The sequence below is a fragment of the Mastigoproctus giganteus genome, chromosome 1 (genome assembly GCF_048544385.1).
Source record: "Mastigoproctus giganteus isolate SK-2022 chromosome 1, ASM4854438v1, whole genome shotgun sequence".
Classification (NCBI taxonomy): Eukaryota; Metazoa; Arthropoda; class Arachnida; order Uropygi; family Thelyphonidae; genus Mastigoproctus; species Mastigoproctus giganteus.
The window spans coordinates 96,794,872-96,811,551 of NC_143575.1; the positions used below are offsets into that span (position 1 = coordinate 96,794,872).

The following is a 16,680-nucleotide window of genomic DNA, read 5'->3' on the forward strand; positions in this document are numbered from 1 at the left end:
GCTCGCTTTCTTGCATCATATGCCTCTACTAATGCTACATATGCCTCTACTAAAGCAGCCAAGTCTATGAAAAAATTTGTTTTTTTAGTATCTACTTAGGTGTTATTTCACTCTTCTATTACCTTAAAACATCTTGTAAATAAAATGAGCAACACAAGAGAACCTTCTCCAAATGTGTTCTTCTTGGGAAGGGAATCCCCACTAATAAACAGTTGCTCAAGCAAAGTTTGCTGAAAAATTTGTTAGTCTCTTACTTCAGTGGTTGCCAGTAAAGCTAAATAATGGCATCTAAAAACAATTCAAGAATCTGGAACACCAGTGATGTTGATGATATAATCACTGCAGGGAAACAGGTTTTATTGCTGCTTTTAGCCAAAATTTTGTTGAAAGGTAAATAGGATCTTGGTATGCTCAGAGCAAGTTTTCTTTCACAAAACACACAAATAACACCGGAGTAGTTTGCTACCTCTTGCTATTCTAAATAAAGTATTATTCATTATATGATGAGGAAGAGGTGCAGTTAGGTTTCTAGTTAGTTCTCCTTTGTAACGTGTTCACATACTGCTCTGTTTGTCTTTTCAGAATCTTGCAGCCGAAAAAACATACAACAACTTGGATTTAACAGTAAAAAAGGCATTGGAACATCGAGATCAAGTAAGCTTACAGATGGGTATTATTAATCTATTACTCTAGAAATATTATTAAAATACAAATACTGTTAAGATAACTATTTAGCTAAGGATTACCATCTTGATTATTAATGTTTTATTTCAAATGCAGATGTAAGGAATTTTCGTGGAGATGAAAATCATACTTTTTCGTAAAAAAATGTTTTATGAATGAAGGGAAAAACACCCCTTCCCAAATTGCATTTCATGGAAGTTTTTTTGGTTTTTTTTCCCTTGTTTCTCTATATTAAATTACATTGACTGGTTGAACATTCCAGTTCAAACTGAAAGGCTTAATTAAAGGAATCTTTACAAGCTATTTCTGTAATTTCCTTTCTGTTACCATTCCACTTTGTCTTGTTATATCAGGTGGCAAAAGTAAATATGTAACCATGTTATACACTTTAAATGATGCTGGAAGATATTTCCATTGGTAACCCCTTTGACCTGGAGAAAAATTCCACTGCTGTTGGTGATATAATCAGTTAAGAATACTGAAGTTGGGTAAGCCTCAGAGTATGAGAGTCATTGAGAAAGTATTTCTTTCTGATTTTTATTTCATGCCATTTACAATATACATATGTGAAAAGTATGACATTTTACCTAGCCATAATTTTTGATGAAGACAGTTAATTTTTCATTGTAGTGCCTGCCTGTCTTCTGAACATGTTTGTTCCATTATTGAACACAAGTGGTGCAAAGTGATTATTGAACACAAGGATCTATGTACCAACTGTGTAGTACTACACTCAGGGTGTAGTGGAGAATAAAAGACCTGGGGTAATTGAGCAGTCAGATATGAAGTTTTCTGAGTATTGCAGACAGGCTGCCAGGGCAGGTCATATGGTCTTATCAGTGCTACACAGGAATTTTGCTAGCAAAAATAAGGAAGTAATTATCCCCTTGTATAAGGCAGTAGTCAGGCTGCACCTTGAGTATTGCATACAGGTCTGGAGGCCTCATTTTAGGAAGGATGTAGAGATGCTGGAATGAGTACAAGGAAGGGCAACAAGATTGGTGAGGGAAATAAAGGGCCACTCTTACAAAGAAAGGCTTAAGTTCTGCAAATTGCAGCATCTGGAGACTAGGCACCTGCAAGGTGATCTGATTGAGGTATATAAAGCCTTGAATGGATTGAGCAGGCTTAGCACTGATGGGATGCTTCCTTTTGCTCAGATTACAAACCTGAGGGGGGCCATAACTCAAATTGAGGAAATACAATTGTCGAATAGATGTGCAGAGCAGAATTTTGTATTCAGCAGGTGGTTGATTGCTGTAACAAACTTCCATCTGTCATTGTGGAAGTCGATAGCTTAAATAAATTCAAGGAATTAGTGGACAAACTTTTGGACTGAATGGATGGGTGAAATGGGAATTTATTTTTTCCTTCGGTTTTTTTTTTTTCCTTTTGGCTAATGCTGTATAACCTTGCTTTCTTGCATCATATGCTAATACTAAAGATGGGCAGGATGATTACCTAACATTGTGTAAATTCAACAAAACCCAGATAAATTATTTTTGTACATTGAAAAATGGCTGCTGAGAAAAATTGAAATTTGAAAAATTTCCATTGAAAAATGGAAAGTGCAAGGTCAACAATAATTCTAGAGTAATATGACAGTTGGGTAGTACCAAGCTCAGTATAGCTGATAATGAAAAGGAGTTGTGAGTAGCTATTACAATCTGATACGAAATTCTTTGAACAATGTAGCTGTACTGCTAGGACATCCCATGGGATTCTGTCAATATATAGGAACTTTCCCCGTAGAGACAAAGTGGTGGTTATTCCATTATTATAAGCAGTGGCTTGGCTACATTTTGAACTTGAATATTGAATATGTGCTTGGAAATTCCGTTAGATAATTATAGATAATTAATAGTTAATTTTTAGTGAGACTTCACAATTCATCCCCTTGCCTTAAAGCTCTCAATTGCAAATTCTTTCTTGATTGCTAAGGCCTTAAATTGGCACATTTCTCTCAGAACTGCATGTCTGAACGGACTGTTTGCCAGAAAAAACCGAACTTACTAAGCATTATCTCTTCCACATCATGGGTTTCAGATCGTTACACCTTACTTCACTTGTATAGAGCTCTAATTAGATCTTGCCTTGATTATGGTGCCCCAGTGTATGATTCTGCTAGGGGAAAAGCATGCTAGCATGGCTTGCCCCTATTCAACATTCTGCCCTCGGGATTGCTTAGGTGCTTATAGAATATCGGCAGTACAAAGGTCATATCGAAGCCCATGAACCTCCGCTCAGCCTCAGGAGAAAGTGTTACTCCTAAACTATGGGGCCAAAATTCAAAAGTCTAACTGCTCACCCCATTAGCCCAATACTTAATGATCCACAGTTCTCAATGCACTAGAGAAATAAACCTAGAGCAGTTCAACCTACTGGCATGAGATTGCAGGCATTATAACAATCCTGGAATATACATCTTAACAAAGTCTTCCAAGATTCAAACAGTGCAGATCCTCCATGGTCTTCTATTAAAGCATCCTATGACAGCTATTTCCTATGACAGCTATATGACAGCTATAAACTGGGGAAAATATTCGCTTGCAAATATCAATATACAGCAACTCCATACTGCTCACACACAAAATTATCCACATTTCACAAAAGTATACACTGATGGATCAAAGTCTGAAAGTGGAGTGGGGGCTGCAGTCGTCTTTTCCTATACCACCATCGCTGTTTCCCTACCCACTGAATGCAGCAGTTATACAGCAGAATTAAGCCATCAAGCTTGCCTTAGAATATATTCTCCATCTGTCCATCCAAAAAAATGTAATATATACAGACTCGCAGAGTGCACTTTAGCCTTTCAAAACTCCTCCTCCCCAACACATCCTGTAATAAAATTAATAAAAACTAAGCTGATACATATTCATGAACACCAGCAAGTAGTCATCTTTTGTTGGATCCCAGGCCACACTGGGATATCAGGGAATGAAAAAGCGGATCACACAACAAAACAATCATCCAACGTAGCATTGCTATGTACCATATATTGACTACAGATCCTATATAAGATATGTATATAGTATGAATCAGAGCTGTAATACCCAATATGTTCTACGTTGATAATAATATTAATAAATTAATAAGAGGAGCTTACCTCAATATAGTACGTGGAACACTTCCGTATGATACCCTCCAGAAATTAAAATGGAAAAAACGAAAAAATCGACAACTTACCGGTACATTAAAGTAAAATATAAATAATTAAATAATCAATTTAACACAATTCAAAATCAATTCAAAACAATTAAAATTCAAATTAATGCAATTAAAAGAATCTAACGAAAATATTCAAAACGATTTTCCTTCCTGAAGCTGACAATGCTTTTCAACCGACTGTCGTGATCACAGGAATGAAAATTACCGAATCAGGCTAAACCTGCAACTTAAATAGTGATTATATGTCTTCGCGCATGCGTGTAAAGGTCCACGCATCGGAGATCAAATATGGCCGCCGAATATTAACAGAATTCTCGTGTAATTTAATTTCAACGGTTTCTGCAATTAATAGTCGCGTATAATTACGTTGAACGTTAAGTATTTTGTCCTCATTATACGCGACTATTAATTGCAGAAACCGTTGAAATTAAATTACACGAGAATTCTGTTAATGTTCGGCGGCCATATTTGATCTCCGATGCGTGGACCTTTACGCGCATGCGCGAAGACATATAATCACTATTTAAGTTGCAGGTTTAGCCTGATTCGGTAATTTTCATTCCTGTCATCACGACAGTCGGTCGAAAAGCATTGTCAGCTTCAGGAAGGAAAATCGTTTTGAATATTTTCGTTAGATTCTTTTAATTGCGTTAATTTGAATTTTAATTGTTTTGAATTGATTTTGAATTGTGTTAAATTGATTATTTAATTATTTATATTTTACTTTAATGTACCGGTAAGTTGTCGATTTTTTTCGTTTTTTCCGTTTTAATTTCTGGAGGGTATCATACGGAAGTGTTCCACGTACTATATTGAGGTAAACTCCTCTTATTAATTTACTAATATTATTATCAACGTAGAACATATTGAGTATTACAGCTCTGATTCATACTATCTAATTAATTTTCAAACTCTTATTGGCTATTTCATTCACTTCCTGTCTCTCCAGTAGTATACAATCGATACACACAATTATGGGAGATTTTTTGAATGGCTTGGTACAAAATTACATTAAATCTACACTAAGGTACTCGGCCCAAAGTTACCATATTTCTTTCCTAAAATATTGCCTTCAAAACAACATCGTTCCGAAGTTTGCCAGGGTGAATTTAAATCAAAAAATTTCAGGCATAAAACAACTATCACTGGCGACATCACGTAATATTGTTAAGCTTGCCTTAAAATCTCGATGTTCGGATAAACAAAAATACCTTTCCCAGGTTAGGAAGCTTCGCAATAAATTAAAAAATTATCTACATCCGAACGATTGGTCTGTATTGAAGACCTCCATAGATTTGCGACGGGAAGCACAAGCCTCAGAAATAAAAAACAGACACGTTAATAAGTTGCAAGCATTATCAAATAGTTCAAGACACGTTCATGCGAATTCTAACACATTGTCGCGAGCTTGCGACCAAGTTCACACGGGTTGGGTGACATCCCCCCCCCACAGACACATAACGCACTACCACAGAATATGTCGGCTAGTTCACGAACACCCCCTCACCCAGTATCCAACAAACCGACATATCAACAGGTTACAAATCTTTCCTCGTGTACTATCGCAGGACCAGATTTCACTTTTATCCAAAGGATTAAATTATAATTTACCACCTCGAAAGCTGCCAAAAAAACAATGCGTAATTGATATTGAATTTGGACTTCGTAGTGTTCCACAAAAAAGATGTATTTATTCAACAAGTTAACCAAGTAGTGAATAACAAAAGAAACGCGACTTCCTAAATTGAATACACATGACAGTTCAGCTTTACGAGAACTTCGAGAAAATAAGGACATTATTATACAGAGGGCAGATAAAGGAGATACAGTGGTAATACTAGATAAACATGATTATATTAATAAGTTAGATTCAGTTGTGTCTGATACCTCCACTTATCGTGAAGTGGACCCGACACTGTTTACCAATTTGGTAAATCAATACAATAAAACGTTAACCACATATCGTAAAAACGACTACATTACTATGGTTCAGTTGAAGGAATTGAAAAAAAAAGTCCAGAACATACAATATTCCTGCACTTTTTGGTCAGGTAAAATTACACAAGCCTGGATTTCCGATTCGACCTATTGTTTCCTACAGGAACTCGGCATTTTCAGCCTTAGCCACACATGTATATAATATTATAAAACCTTTTAGACAGGTTATACAATTTGGGATTAAGAATTACGATACATTATTTAATAATCTTAAAGACTGTAGACTCGGCGACAATGAAAATTTATTCTCATTAGATGCTACCTCATTATATACGAATGTAAACGTTGAATACACATTAGATATTATTTGGGATATGTTAAATAAAAACTCGACACCGATTAATTATACGAAGCTGCCTATTAAGGAAATTTTTCACTTAATTAAACTATTAGTTGAGGCTAACTACATCACCTTTCGAGACAAGGTGTACAAACAAATTTTTGGATTACCGATGGGTTTGAGCCTGAGTGGCTTAATGTCAGAGATCTATCTCTCAACGATTGAGCAGATACATTTGACACCTTTTCGTCCCCGTATCACATACTATGGGAGGTATTTAGACGATGTTCTAGTTATTACCGATAGTAGTACTATCCAAGACACTTTACACTCGTTTAATAATATTCATTCTAGACTCAAATTTACATTGGAAAGGGAAGATACGGATACTAAGTCGTTAAACTTTCTAAATTTCACGCTTACCCAGGACTCGAACAAAATACAATTTAGCATCTATTGGAAACCCACAAACACCGGTATGCTTCTACATTATAATAGCTACCACCCGTTCACCTACAAAAGATCGATTATCTTTAATCAATTTCTAAATGCCTATAAATATTCAACGACGGATTCTGCTTTGGACTCAGAAATACAAATATTAACTAGCAGATTCTTGAACAGGGGTTATCCCATTAACACAATAAATCGAATTAGGGTACAAGCTAAGGATAGGATACAAAATACTACACCAATCAACAATAGTAATATCAAAAAATACTTTATTTCTGTCCCATATGTTGAACAGTGGCACAAACAGCTTAAAACAGATTCTTTAAAGATACCGAATTTAAAATTATAGCTAGGCCTATACGGAAGTTACACACTATACTGAACAATCGCTCGGTTCTTTCCGCGTTCGCAACACAAATTAATGATCTAGTATACAACATTTCTTGCGGTGATTGCGACTCGTCTTACCAGGGTTCGACGCGGTTTTCTCTTAATATTCGTGTAAATCAACACGAAGCCTCAGTTCGTGCTTCTCGTTCAGCAGCGTCAGAATTAGCCTTTCATGCCATTAACGAAAAACATACTTTTTTATTTAACGAGGCCAAAATACTTAACGTTCAACGTAATTATACGCGACTATTAATTGCAGAAACCGTTGAAATTAAATTACACGAGAATTCTGTTAATGTTCGGCGGCCATATTTGATCTCCGATGCGTGGACCTTTACGCGCATGCGCGAAGACATATAATCACTATTTAAGTTGCAGGTTTAGCCTGATTCGGTAATTTTCATTCCTGTGATCACGACAGTCGGTCGAAAAGCATTGTCAGCTTCAGGAAGGAAAATCGTTTTGAATATTTTCGTTAGATTCTTTTAATTGCGTTAATTTGAATTTTAATTGTTTTGAATTGATTTTGAATTGTGTTAAATTGATTATTTAATTATTTATATTTTACTTTAATTATTTAATTATTTATATTTTACTTTAATGTACCGGTAAGTTGTCGATTTTTTCGTTTTTTCCGTTTTAATTTCTGGAGGGTATCATACGGAAGTGTTCCACGTACTATATTGAGGTAAACTCCTCTTATTAATTTACTAATAAGATATGTATGTAAGGAACAGTGGACACTTCTATGGCAAGCTCAACTGCAGAACAAGCTCCTTCAAATAAAATCTGAACCACGGTTTTTGGGCTTCCAGTTTTGTGTGAACAGAAAGGAAGAAGTCCTATCCAGAGCACGAATCGGTCACAGTCACCTCACCTATCTCTATCTACTCACTGGAGATGATCCTCCGAAGTGTACGCACTGCATTTATTTTCTCACAATGAAACACATTCTCGCTGATTGCATGCTGTACACTGATGCCTGAAAAGCGTCATTCAGTATTCTTCAAAATTTTCAAGAACTTTTAACACTTCATCATATCATAGGCAATGATGCAGATCTTCCAGAATTTTTCTGCTTCCTAAAATGGATACAGCTATATGATCACCTCTGACATGGTTTTATTATCACCATGTCTGACCTCCATATCGTTGATAGGTGCAATATGGCCCTAGTAGCCCTTGCACCAGAAATACCAATACTAATGCTTGTCTGAACTGTTGCTCCTTGGTGCTATACTCTTAAAACTTTTCTTCGAACACTTGAGTATTTCCTTTTTTCCGACAAAAAAACCTATTAATGCCACTACTTTCTTGTGTTGGCTCTTTCATCTTTCTACAGTCTCATATACAACTGTCACTGATAATTTTCTTCCCACTGCCCAATTTCCAAATCCTTTGGCCTTTTTGATTATTTTAACGTTTTCACTAAGTTAATCTAATTTATCCAACAATTTTACATATGGTACATTATCAAAGGTTTACTGAAATCTGTATGTGATTGGGTAATTGTTTGCATTTAGTTCCTTTGTGACAACCTCATAGTAGCTAATTAGATTAAATAGACGTGATCTTCCTTTAACAGTCCATGCTGTGATAGATGCAAGATAATCTTGCATCTATTGCAGCTTTAAAGGTCATGAGACCTGGGTTCTTTAAGTTTTATGAGGATCATTCAGAAAATAATCTGCCTCTGTAATAAAGATACAGCATACCCTACTTTTTTTTTTGTTTACTTTTTTCTTACTATATATCCCCTTATCTTTGTTCTGTTCTTTAAAAAAGCCCCTTATAGCTCCCTTGAGATCATTTTCACTTGAGAATTGCACAAGCAGAGGATACTTTAGATTTTTGAAGAGGAAATAATGACTGGTGGCCAGGCTGTACTATAGGGCACATGGCTTAACTCATGAAATCTGCAGGCTTTCAGAGCAGAAATTGCTTCATGGGACTTGTGTACCTTACAGCTGATTGTGAAGATGCAAGACAGACACTTCCTGTCAATTTCCCTCTTGTCTGTTTGTTTATGGCCTCCTAAATATTTGAGAACAGCAGCATAGGCATCACAAATGATTGTTTTCTTATGTGGCACGTAACCTGTCCAAAGAATTCCATAGCCAAAAAGTTTGCAATGCAACTAATGGCAGCACTTTTTCAGTACGTTTTTTCACTATTCTTAATGGTGATCTGATGCAATAAATGAAGATGTTCACTATCACTCTGACATTCTAACCATGCTGTCACCTCCTTAATGTTTTCAACCACTTCATTAATTTTTAGTGCTTTTTCCTTTCAAGAGTTATTCACGTCATCTTCTGAGTCACTCCCTATATCACTGGCCTTCTGTTGCACCAATGCACAATGGCTTTAACCTGTGATTTCCAGTCATGTTTGTGCACAATAACACAGTAATTCTCTCTCTTTGTTAGTTTTCATTCCCGCTTTCAGAGCAGAAATTGCTTCATGGGACTTGTGTACCTTACAGCTGATTGTGAAGATGCAAGACAGACACTTCCTGTCAATTTCCCTCTTGTCTGTTTGTTTATGGCCTCCTAAATATTTGAGAACAGCAGCATAGGCATCACAAATGATTGTTTTCTTATGTGGCACGTAACCTGTCCAAAGAATTCCATAGCCAAAAAGTTTGCAATGCAACTAATGGCAGCACTTTTTCAGTACGTTTTTCATCTTCACCAAGTAGATGAAATTGAAGTGCCTGTGCTTTCAAAATTAGCTCATGTATTGGTACTCCTTCACTAAACTTCTGTAGAAGCATTGGTCCACATCGTTGTTTTCACAAACTCTAGTTTTCTTTCTTTGGAGACCTGCTTCATCTTCATTGGAGTCTACAAATGGATGCAATTTTTATTCCTCTTTCATGCAACCATGGACGGTTCCATCTGAAATTCTATATTCGACAAACATACTGCATTCCTGATTCTTTCAATAATCTTTAACTTTTCTTCACCTGTGTAATTTTTTTCTTTTGATGTCCATTACTTCAGTCCTACTGATTTACTAATTTTGCCATGTATTTATTTCTGATGCCCTAGAATTAACTGTTTTGAGAAAACTAATAAATCAGAATCAAACTGTCTGGCCAATCATAGTGCCAAAAGGAAGTCACGTGATTTCTCCATAAATCACTTTTCGGTTCATGTATATTTTTGTCTATTTAGCTCTTAGAAGTTTTTGTTATCCTAAGTTTAATTTCTAGTCGAAGAAAGAATGTCGTGTAGTGTGGTTTACAAAAATTTACTTAAAAAAAAAAAAATGTAACAATTGTAACACATGACGAATGGTAGCCATATTTCTCTCCAGAGGTAGCTGTTTTTAATTAGCATTCTACTGATATACTTTTTATTGCATCTCTAGCTAAGGGGCAAAACTGGTTGTCTGCAGTAATTGGTCTCTGGTGAGTTCTGTTGTTTACAAAAATTACTCTGCAACTGAATGCCAAATACGTCGAAGTGAATATACAGTAATTTTTGGCTGATTTTCCCTCTTGGAAATATGGTTGGATGTACAGTAAATACTACTATATGTAGTATACACTTTTTACAGTTTCCAATATGAAATTGCTAGAGTAATAGTTGGGGGGGGGGACCCCATACTTATACCTATAGTGTGATCATTTGATCACTTATCCAGTACTTCGAATTCATTAAACATATTTAATATATTCCTATTATTAATGTATAATCAAGTAAATATGTGCATGGTAATTGTTGGTTCTACGTGTAGCCAGGAAGCTTCTAAATCACCCTCCTCCTGCTTTTCAGACAACTAAATGTCTCTATAGAAGCAAAGCAAGAGCCACTTCCACCTCTGCTTATGACCCATGAAACTGCTAGTTTATCTATCCCCTTCTCAAATGAACAGCTTTCCGACCCACCTAATGCTGCTTTGACAGCATCAACATTCTTGCATTTGTTTTTTAACCAATAATTTGATTTATATTAATTAATTTGTATACTTATATTTTGTAGGTATTACTAATATTAGTGACTGTTAGTGATCTTATCATTAAATTTATTATTATTATTAAGCTCATGTAGACAGACAGATTTTTAAGTAAAAAAAGATTTTTATTTCTTCTAACAAGCAGGTTTGCAACTTGAGAAAAATGACACGTCTAATAGTGTATTAGTTATATATCTTTTACCTGATGATATATGATCATGTAAGATTATGTGAGATCCTATGGATATTAAATTAAGTCTAAGATTAATTGTTGATATATTAATGAAATGCTAATTCAGTTTCCTTACATTTGTTTCAGTGGTTTGAAGGTGTTCTAAAGTGCACTCTAGATGATACACTAGGGGCAGTGATGGAACGAATTGTAAAAGCTGAGGTAATGCTATATGAGTTAATATAAGTAAATATGGTATTTTTTGGTGAAACATTAAATTTTGAAATTTAATAATATACACTTAAAGTGGCAACTTACATGTATGTAGATTATAGTAAGTGTAAATTACTTGTAGAAGGCTAATAATTGCAATTCTTGCACTAGTTGAACTTTTAAAAATGGTAAGAAAGATAAAACTTAATAAATTTAGAGTACTTCTCATTCTTTCAGCTGGTGTGTTTTGGTTTGTTGTGTGTGGAGTAGATTTTTCTATTCCAAATCTAACAATCTCTACTTTACAGTATATAATACATAATAGTGAATATTCATGCTAGCAGATTTTTTAAATCAAACTTTTAGAAAGCAGAAATAGAGATATTTCAATTAGCCTCCCCAATCAAAAATGCTACATGCACTGTAAAAGTATAATAATTTTTATAGCAGAAGATAAATTTTAAAAACACAACTAAACTTTCATAACATAAATAGGCATGGGATGGTTTTCTGCTGAAATTTTAGAAGCTTATGCAAATGCTTAGGAATATTTTAAGTATTGTAAAAATTAAATAACATGCTCAGAGTGTCAAGTACTCTTTTTAATTTCATGAAAAAACTCCATGCCATCTTCAAAATTTATAACATAGCTGTGAATAGATATTTTTCATAGACATCACCCTTTCCCCCACAATGAAAGAATTTGCAGTAATATTACTTTCAAAATCTTGTATTTAACTAAATAATGCTTTGTATTTTGTGTTTAATTTTAGACTACATGTCCAAGAGGGAAATCATGGAAGTGACCACATCCAGACACTTTCTCTCAGCGGAGTGGGAAAATGAACCAACTTTATATCAGTAGTAAAAGCAACAATCACGAAAGAATCAAGTTATTACTCTCCAGTGGAGAATATGATATGATCTACAGTAATATGAGGGGGTACAAAAAGTTCATACCCTTAACCTAGAAATAATAGTCCTAGAAAGGTGAACCATCACAGGAACTTGAATCCTTTCTATGTACTCTTTATGTATATTAACAGATTTCTACAATCTATGGATCAGTTGTTTAATGCCTTGATCATAGAAATCTGTATTTTTTTCCCTGAAACCACGATTTCACTTCATTGATGACTTCCTGAGACAAATCAAGCAGCATCAACGCAATGGTTTCTTCATTTCTCGAAACAAGAAGTCTGATGATGCTAGGTCAGGAGAATAGGGTGGGTGCTGTAGTAGTTTGAAGCTGCACACAAATCCAACAGTTGGCAAGAACATTGCATTCGACATTGCTTCTGCAAAGACGTCAGCAATCTTGGAACCCATCATGCGGAGACCTTAGACATGTAATATTCTGTGGGCAGACCCATAGCTAATTCCTACTGCATTTGCGATGAAATGGTCACACGTCTGTTACTCAGCACCAGCTGCTCAACCTTTGCAACCATCTCACTGTCTGTGGATGTTGGCCTTTCTTCTCTTGGCTCATCAAATTCTGCTTTTTTACAGTGTCATAGGATGGACAGTTCTACCCATACACAGCTTTCATTTCTTTATCAACTTCCTGAGCTTTCTTGTCCTACAAATTCCAGGAATTTGATCACTGCTCAATACTCCACTTTGTCAACCATAGCATCTTTCCTCAGATTCTGGTGTCCAATCATCTACAGCAGGGGTCGACAACCTGGGCTCTTTGAACATGTAACTGCAGCTCTTTAATTTTAGACTACATGTACAACAAGATACGTATTTTTGCGAGCAAATATTTTCAAACATGAACTATATTAAAAATAAATCAAGAAACCGTCTGAACAATGGAAATCTCTCAGCATGTTTAAAGATGGAAATTTCGGCATACTCGCATGATGTTGAGAGACTCACTCAAGAAGTTCAGCAGCAAAAGTCACATTAATTTGTACCTAATTTGATGTTTGTTACATTTTTTTTCATTATTAATAAATATTTCAAAAAAATACACTGTTGTTCAAAGAAAGTGCATCACCTAGGAATTCCACATTTCTAACCCTTTTTTGCGATACGTTACATTAATAACTGTTACATTGTTAATGGTATGTTACATTAATGAATGGCATCACAAATAGAAATATAAACAAAAGATATTTATTAATAGTTAAGGCAAAGCTAAGTAATATTTGACAGGTGCTCTCAAAATATTCTATATACTATATTCAAATTTGAATATAGAATATAAAATATTCTGTATTCAAAATATTCTATGAAGCCTTTATACAACAGTTTTGGTAAACTCGACAATTATGGCTGAAATGTTATCAGTTTTCTTCGGTTTATCGTTTTAAATGGAAAACAAAATGAAACGTTCACCAGGTGCAAATTAATATTTAGTTGAACTGCCTCTGGCTCTGACGCCTCCGTAGCCAGGTGGGAAGGAGCAGCAGTGCATAGCACATGCTTCTTGATTAGACCGGGGTTCGAGCCCGTCACCACCAAATACGGAGTATGTGGAAAGGTCAGGAAATGACCACCGCATATCCCGGAGCAATATGGCCTTAGTTGCTAATGCTCCTAAAAACCAAATAACAAACAAACAAACAAGCCTCTGGCCCTGATGACACCAGCACACCGTTGAGACATTGACAAGATCAATTTCTGAAGATAATCAACTGATGGTTTGTGGTTACAAACGTGAATTATGGTTTCCTGAAGTTTGCGAATGGTCTTTGGTTTCTTTGGCAACTGCAGATTCCACATGATGCCAACAGTTCTCTATAGGATTTTTCTGGCTGTTTCCTGGCCAGCTAAGAATTGTAATGGATCGTTCTTCCAACCATTTTTTCACCTGTAACAAATGTAAAGACATTACTGTCGAACCTCTAATGCAGAAATGAAGCTAAAGTAACTACAGAAGTGCCTACTTATACTTTTCATCTGATGACAAGGAGCAGAGTCTTCCTGAAAGATTTGCAGCAATTTGCCTTCCAATGGCATTTATGGAACCTTTTATAAACTGCAGGTGACCTACTCTGCAATATGAAATGCATCCCCATATCATTTGGCTGGTAAAGAATTTCACTATAGACACCATACAGTCTGGATGGTATCCTTCACCACATCTACAGTGAATCATTTGTCTCCCATCAGAGCCATGCAGGTTGAATTTCTTCTCATCCGAGAAAATAACTTACTTCCACTGCTTGGGGGTCCATTTAACATGCTCCTTACACCAAATTAATCGGGCCTTTTTCATTTGTTGTGCGAGGAGGGACTTCTTAGGATGACAGGCTACAAGTCCATTTTTGAAGAGGCATATTCTGACTGTTACTGCACTTTTTACCAGGTGCCTCTGTAGCCAGATGGGCAGGAGGAACAGTGAATAGCACACTCTTGATTAGACCGGTGTTCGAGCCCGTGACTACCAAATACGGAGGATGCGGAAAGGTCAGGGAATGACCACGGCATATCCCTGGAGCAATATGGCCTTTGTTGGTAATGCTCCTAACAAACAAAACAAACAAACTTGCTACCACTCCTGTATGTTCTTCCCATTCTTTTTTCAGCTCAGACAAAGAAGCTTTATGGTTTTTAAGGCATAAGAGCCTCAAAACGCAGTCCTGTTTTGGCATAAACACTCATTTGCATCTGATTCCTTTTTTTCTATCAGCAGAACCAGTATTCTTGAGTTTGGAAAGAAATCTACTGACTGTTGACTGATTACAAGACACTCTATAAGCAATATGACAAGAAGAACATCCTTCCTCACATAAAGCAACAATAGTACTCTTTCTTCGTGGTGTCAACTGCATGTAACTCGCCATCCTGACACAAGCAAGGAATGACCACAACTCTGGCAGAGCGTACTTATATAGCTGAAAGGTTTTTTTTTTTTTTTTTTTTTTTTGATTTGGTAGTTGTTGGCGCATCGGCTTCTGTGGCCATATTGCACCTCCCAAGGTTTTTGCAGTACTTTGATCCAAGCCCGAGGCGGGAATCGAACCCGCGACCTTTGGGTTGCCGGGCAGGTACTTTACCCACTCGGCTAGCCCGGTCGGCATAGCTGAAAGTAACAGCTGATGCAATATTAGTCTGAGTCTGAGGACGAGCGTTGCCGGTGCGGACGTGCCTTTCTGCCGCTCTTGTAACAGAGAAGTTTTTTCTGATTTATTTTCTGCTTTATTAGTTTAAATTGACATATTAACTTATTTTATAGAGTAGCTTTATATTCCTATTTACGGTACTTAAGTTTAAAGTAACTTAGATAGAGATTTTGTAGGTATTACTTAGTATCGGAAAGGGTATCAAATCCACGTGTTTACCATTCGTAAATAGCCGCCATTGTTACGGGAAAATTAATCAGTAAAATCTATTAATCTTGTCGAACTCCATCGGCAATTAAATTGTACTTTTAACTATACATATAACCACTTAGGTTACGTAACATAAATAATAAGTAAAAATAAATAATTAATACATAACTTGATACGGAAGTTATATAAAGGGATTTCGTAGATAACACTCGTTACTGAAACATAAATATAGCATTATAACTGTGTTGGGATACAAGTTTAGGATTTAATTTTGTACTGAAATTGAAATTTTATTGAAAGTAAATCGAAATCATGACTCAAACCAGAGCAGCAAAGCAAAAGGCTCAAGCTAATGGGAATGCTGTGGCCCAGGGGAGAATTGAGGGGGGCAGTTGCCCTCTGAATCACAGCCTTTTAAGATGGACTATTTGCTTGATGTTTGCGGAGCAGTCAGGTATGGGACATGATACTGCCATGGGGGATGTCTTTGTATGTGCGCGATGCAAGGAGTGTAAGGAAATCAGGCGACAACTCAGCGTTGTTATGGGCCTATATGAGAGCTTGAAGGACAGGGTGGATGCCCTCGAAGGATTACAAGTGAGGGGCCCATCAAGCTCTCAGCTGCCCACACCAATGCCAGAGCTTGCTCTTGGTCATCGCGCAACACAGCGGCAACCCCCAAGGCAGAATGCACTGGTCCCAAAGGAACTAGTAGTTGTTGGTGACTCTATTGTCAGGGAAACGGGAAACATGCTTTGTAAAAAGGATAGGTGGAACAGAACCAGGGTATGTCTGCCAGGGGCAAAGGTTGATGATGTTGTAGAGCGGATATCATCTTTTAAGGGCACAAAAGGTGATATAGTTGTACACGTTGGCACTAATGATATTAAGAGTAGGAGACCGGCGGAATTACTTAACAAGTACAGGTCACTGATGAAAAAAAAAGCAGTGAATTAGGGTTGAATTTGAAAGTGTCTGCAATTCTGCCCAGACACGATAGGAGGGAGTATATGATGAGAGCCCTGTCGATCAATTCGGCCCTGGAAAGATTGTGCAGGGCTCAAGGGGTA

At 36.4% G+C, this 16,680-nt stretch overlaps 1 protein-coding gene across 6 annotated transcripts in view; it reads left to right on the forward strand.

The window, feature by feature from the left end:
* LOC150091024 (5'-AMP-activated protein kinase subunit gamma-1-like) overlaps positions 1 to 16,680 on the forward strand; it is a 500,398-nt gene that overhangs the window by 447,210 nt on the left and 36,508 nt on the right. For all 6 annotated transcript variants that reach the window (XM_090373902.1, XM_090373912.1, XM_090373921.1 and 3 more), the window contains 2 exons: positions 583 to 654; positions 11,259 to 11,333. In XM_090373902.1, coding sequence (XP_090230028.1) covers positions 583 to 654; positions 11,259 to 11,333 — 147 coding nt within the window. The remainder of the gene's footprint in view (positions 1 to 582; positions 655 to 11,258; positions 11,334 to 16,680) is intronic.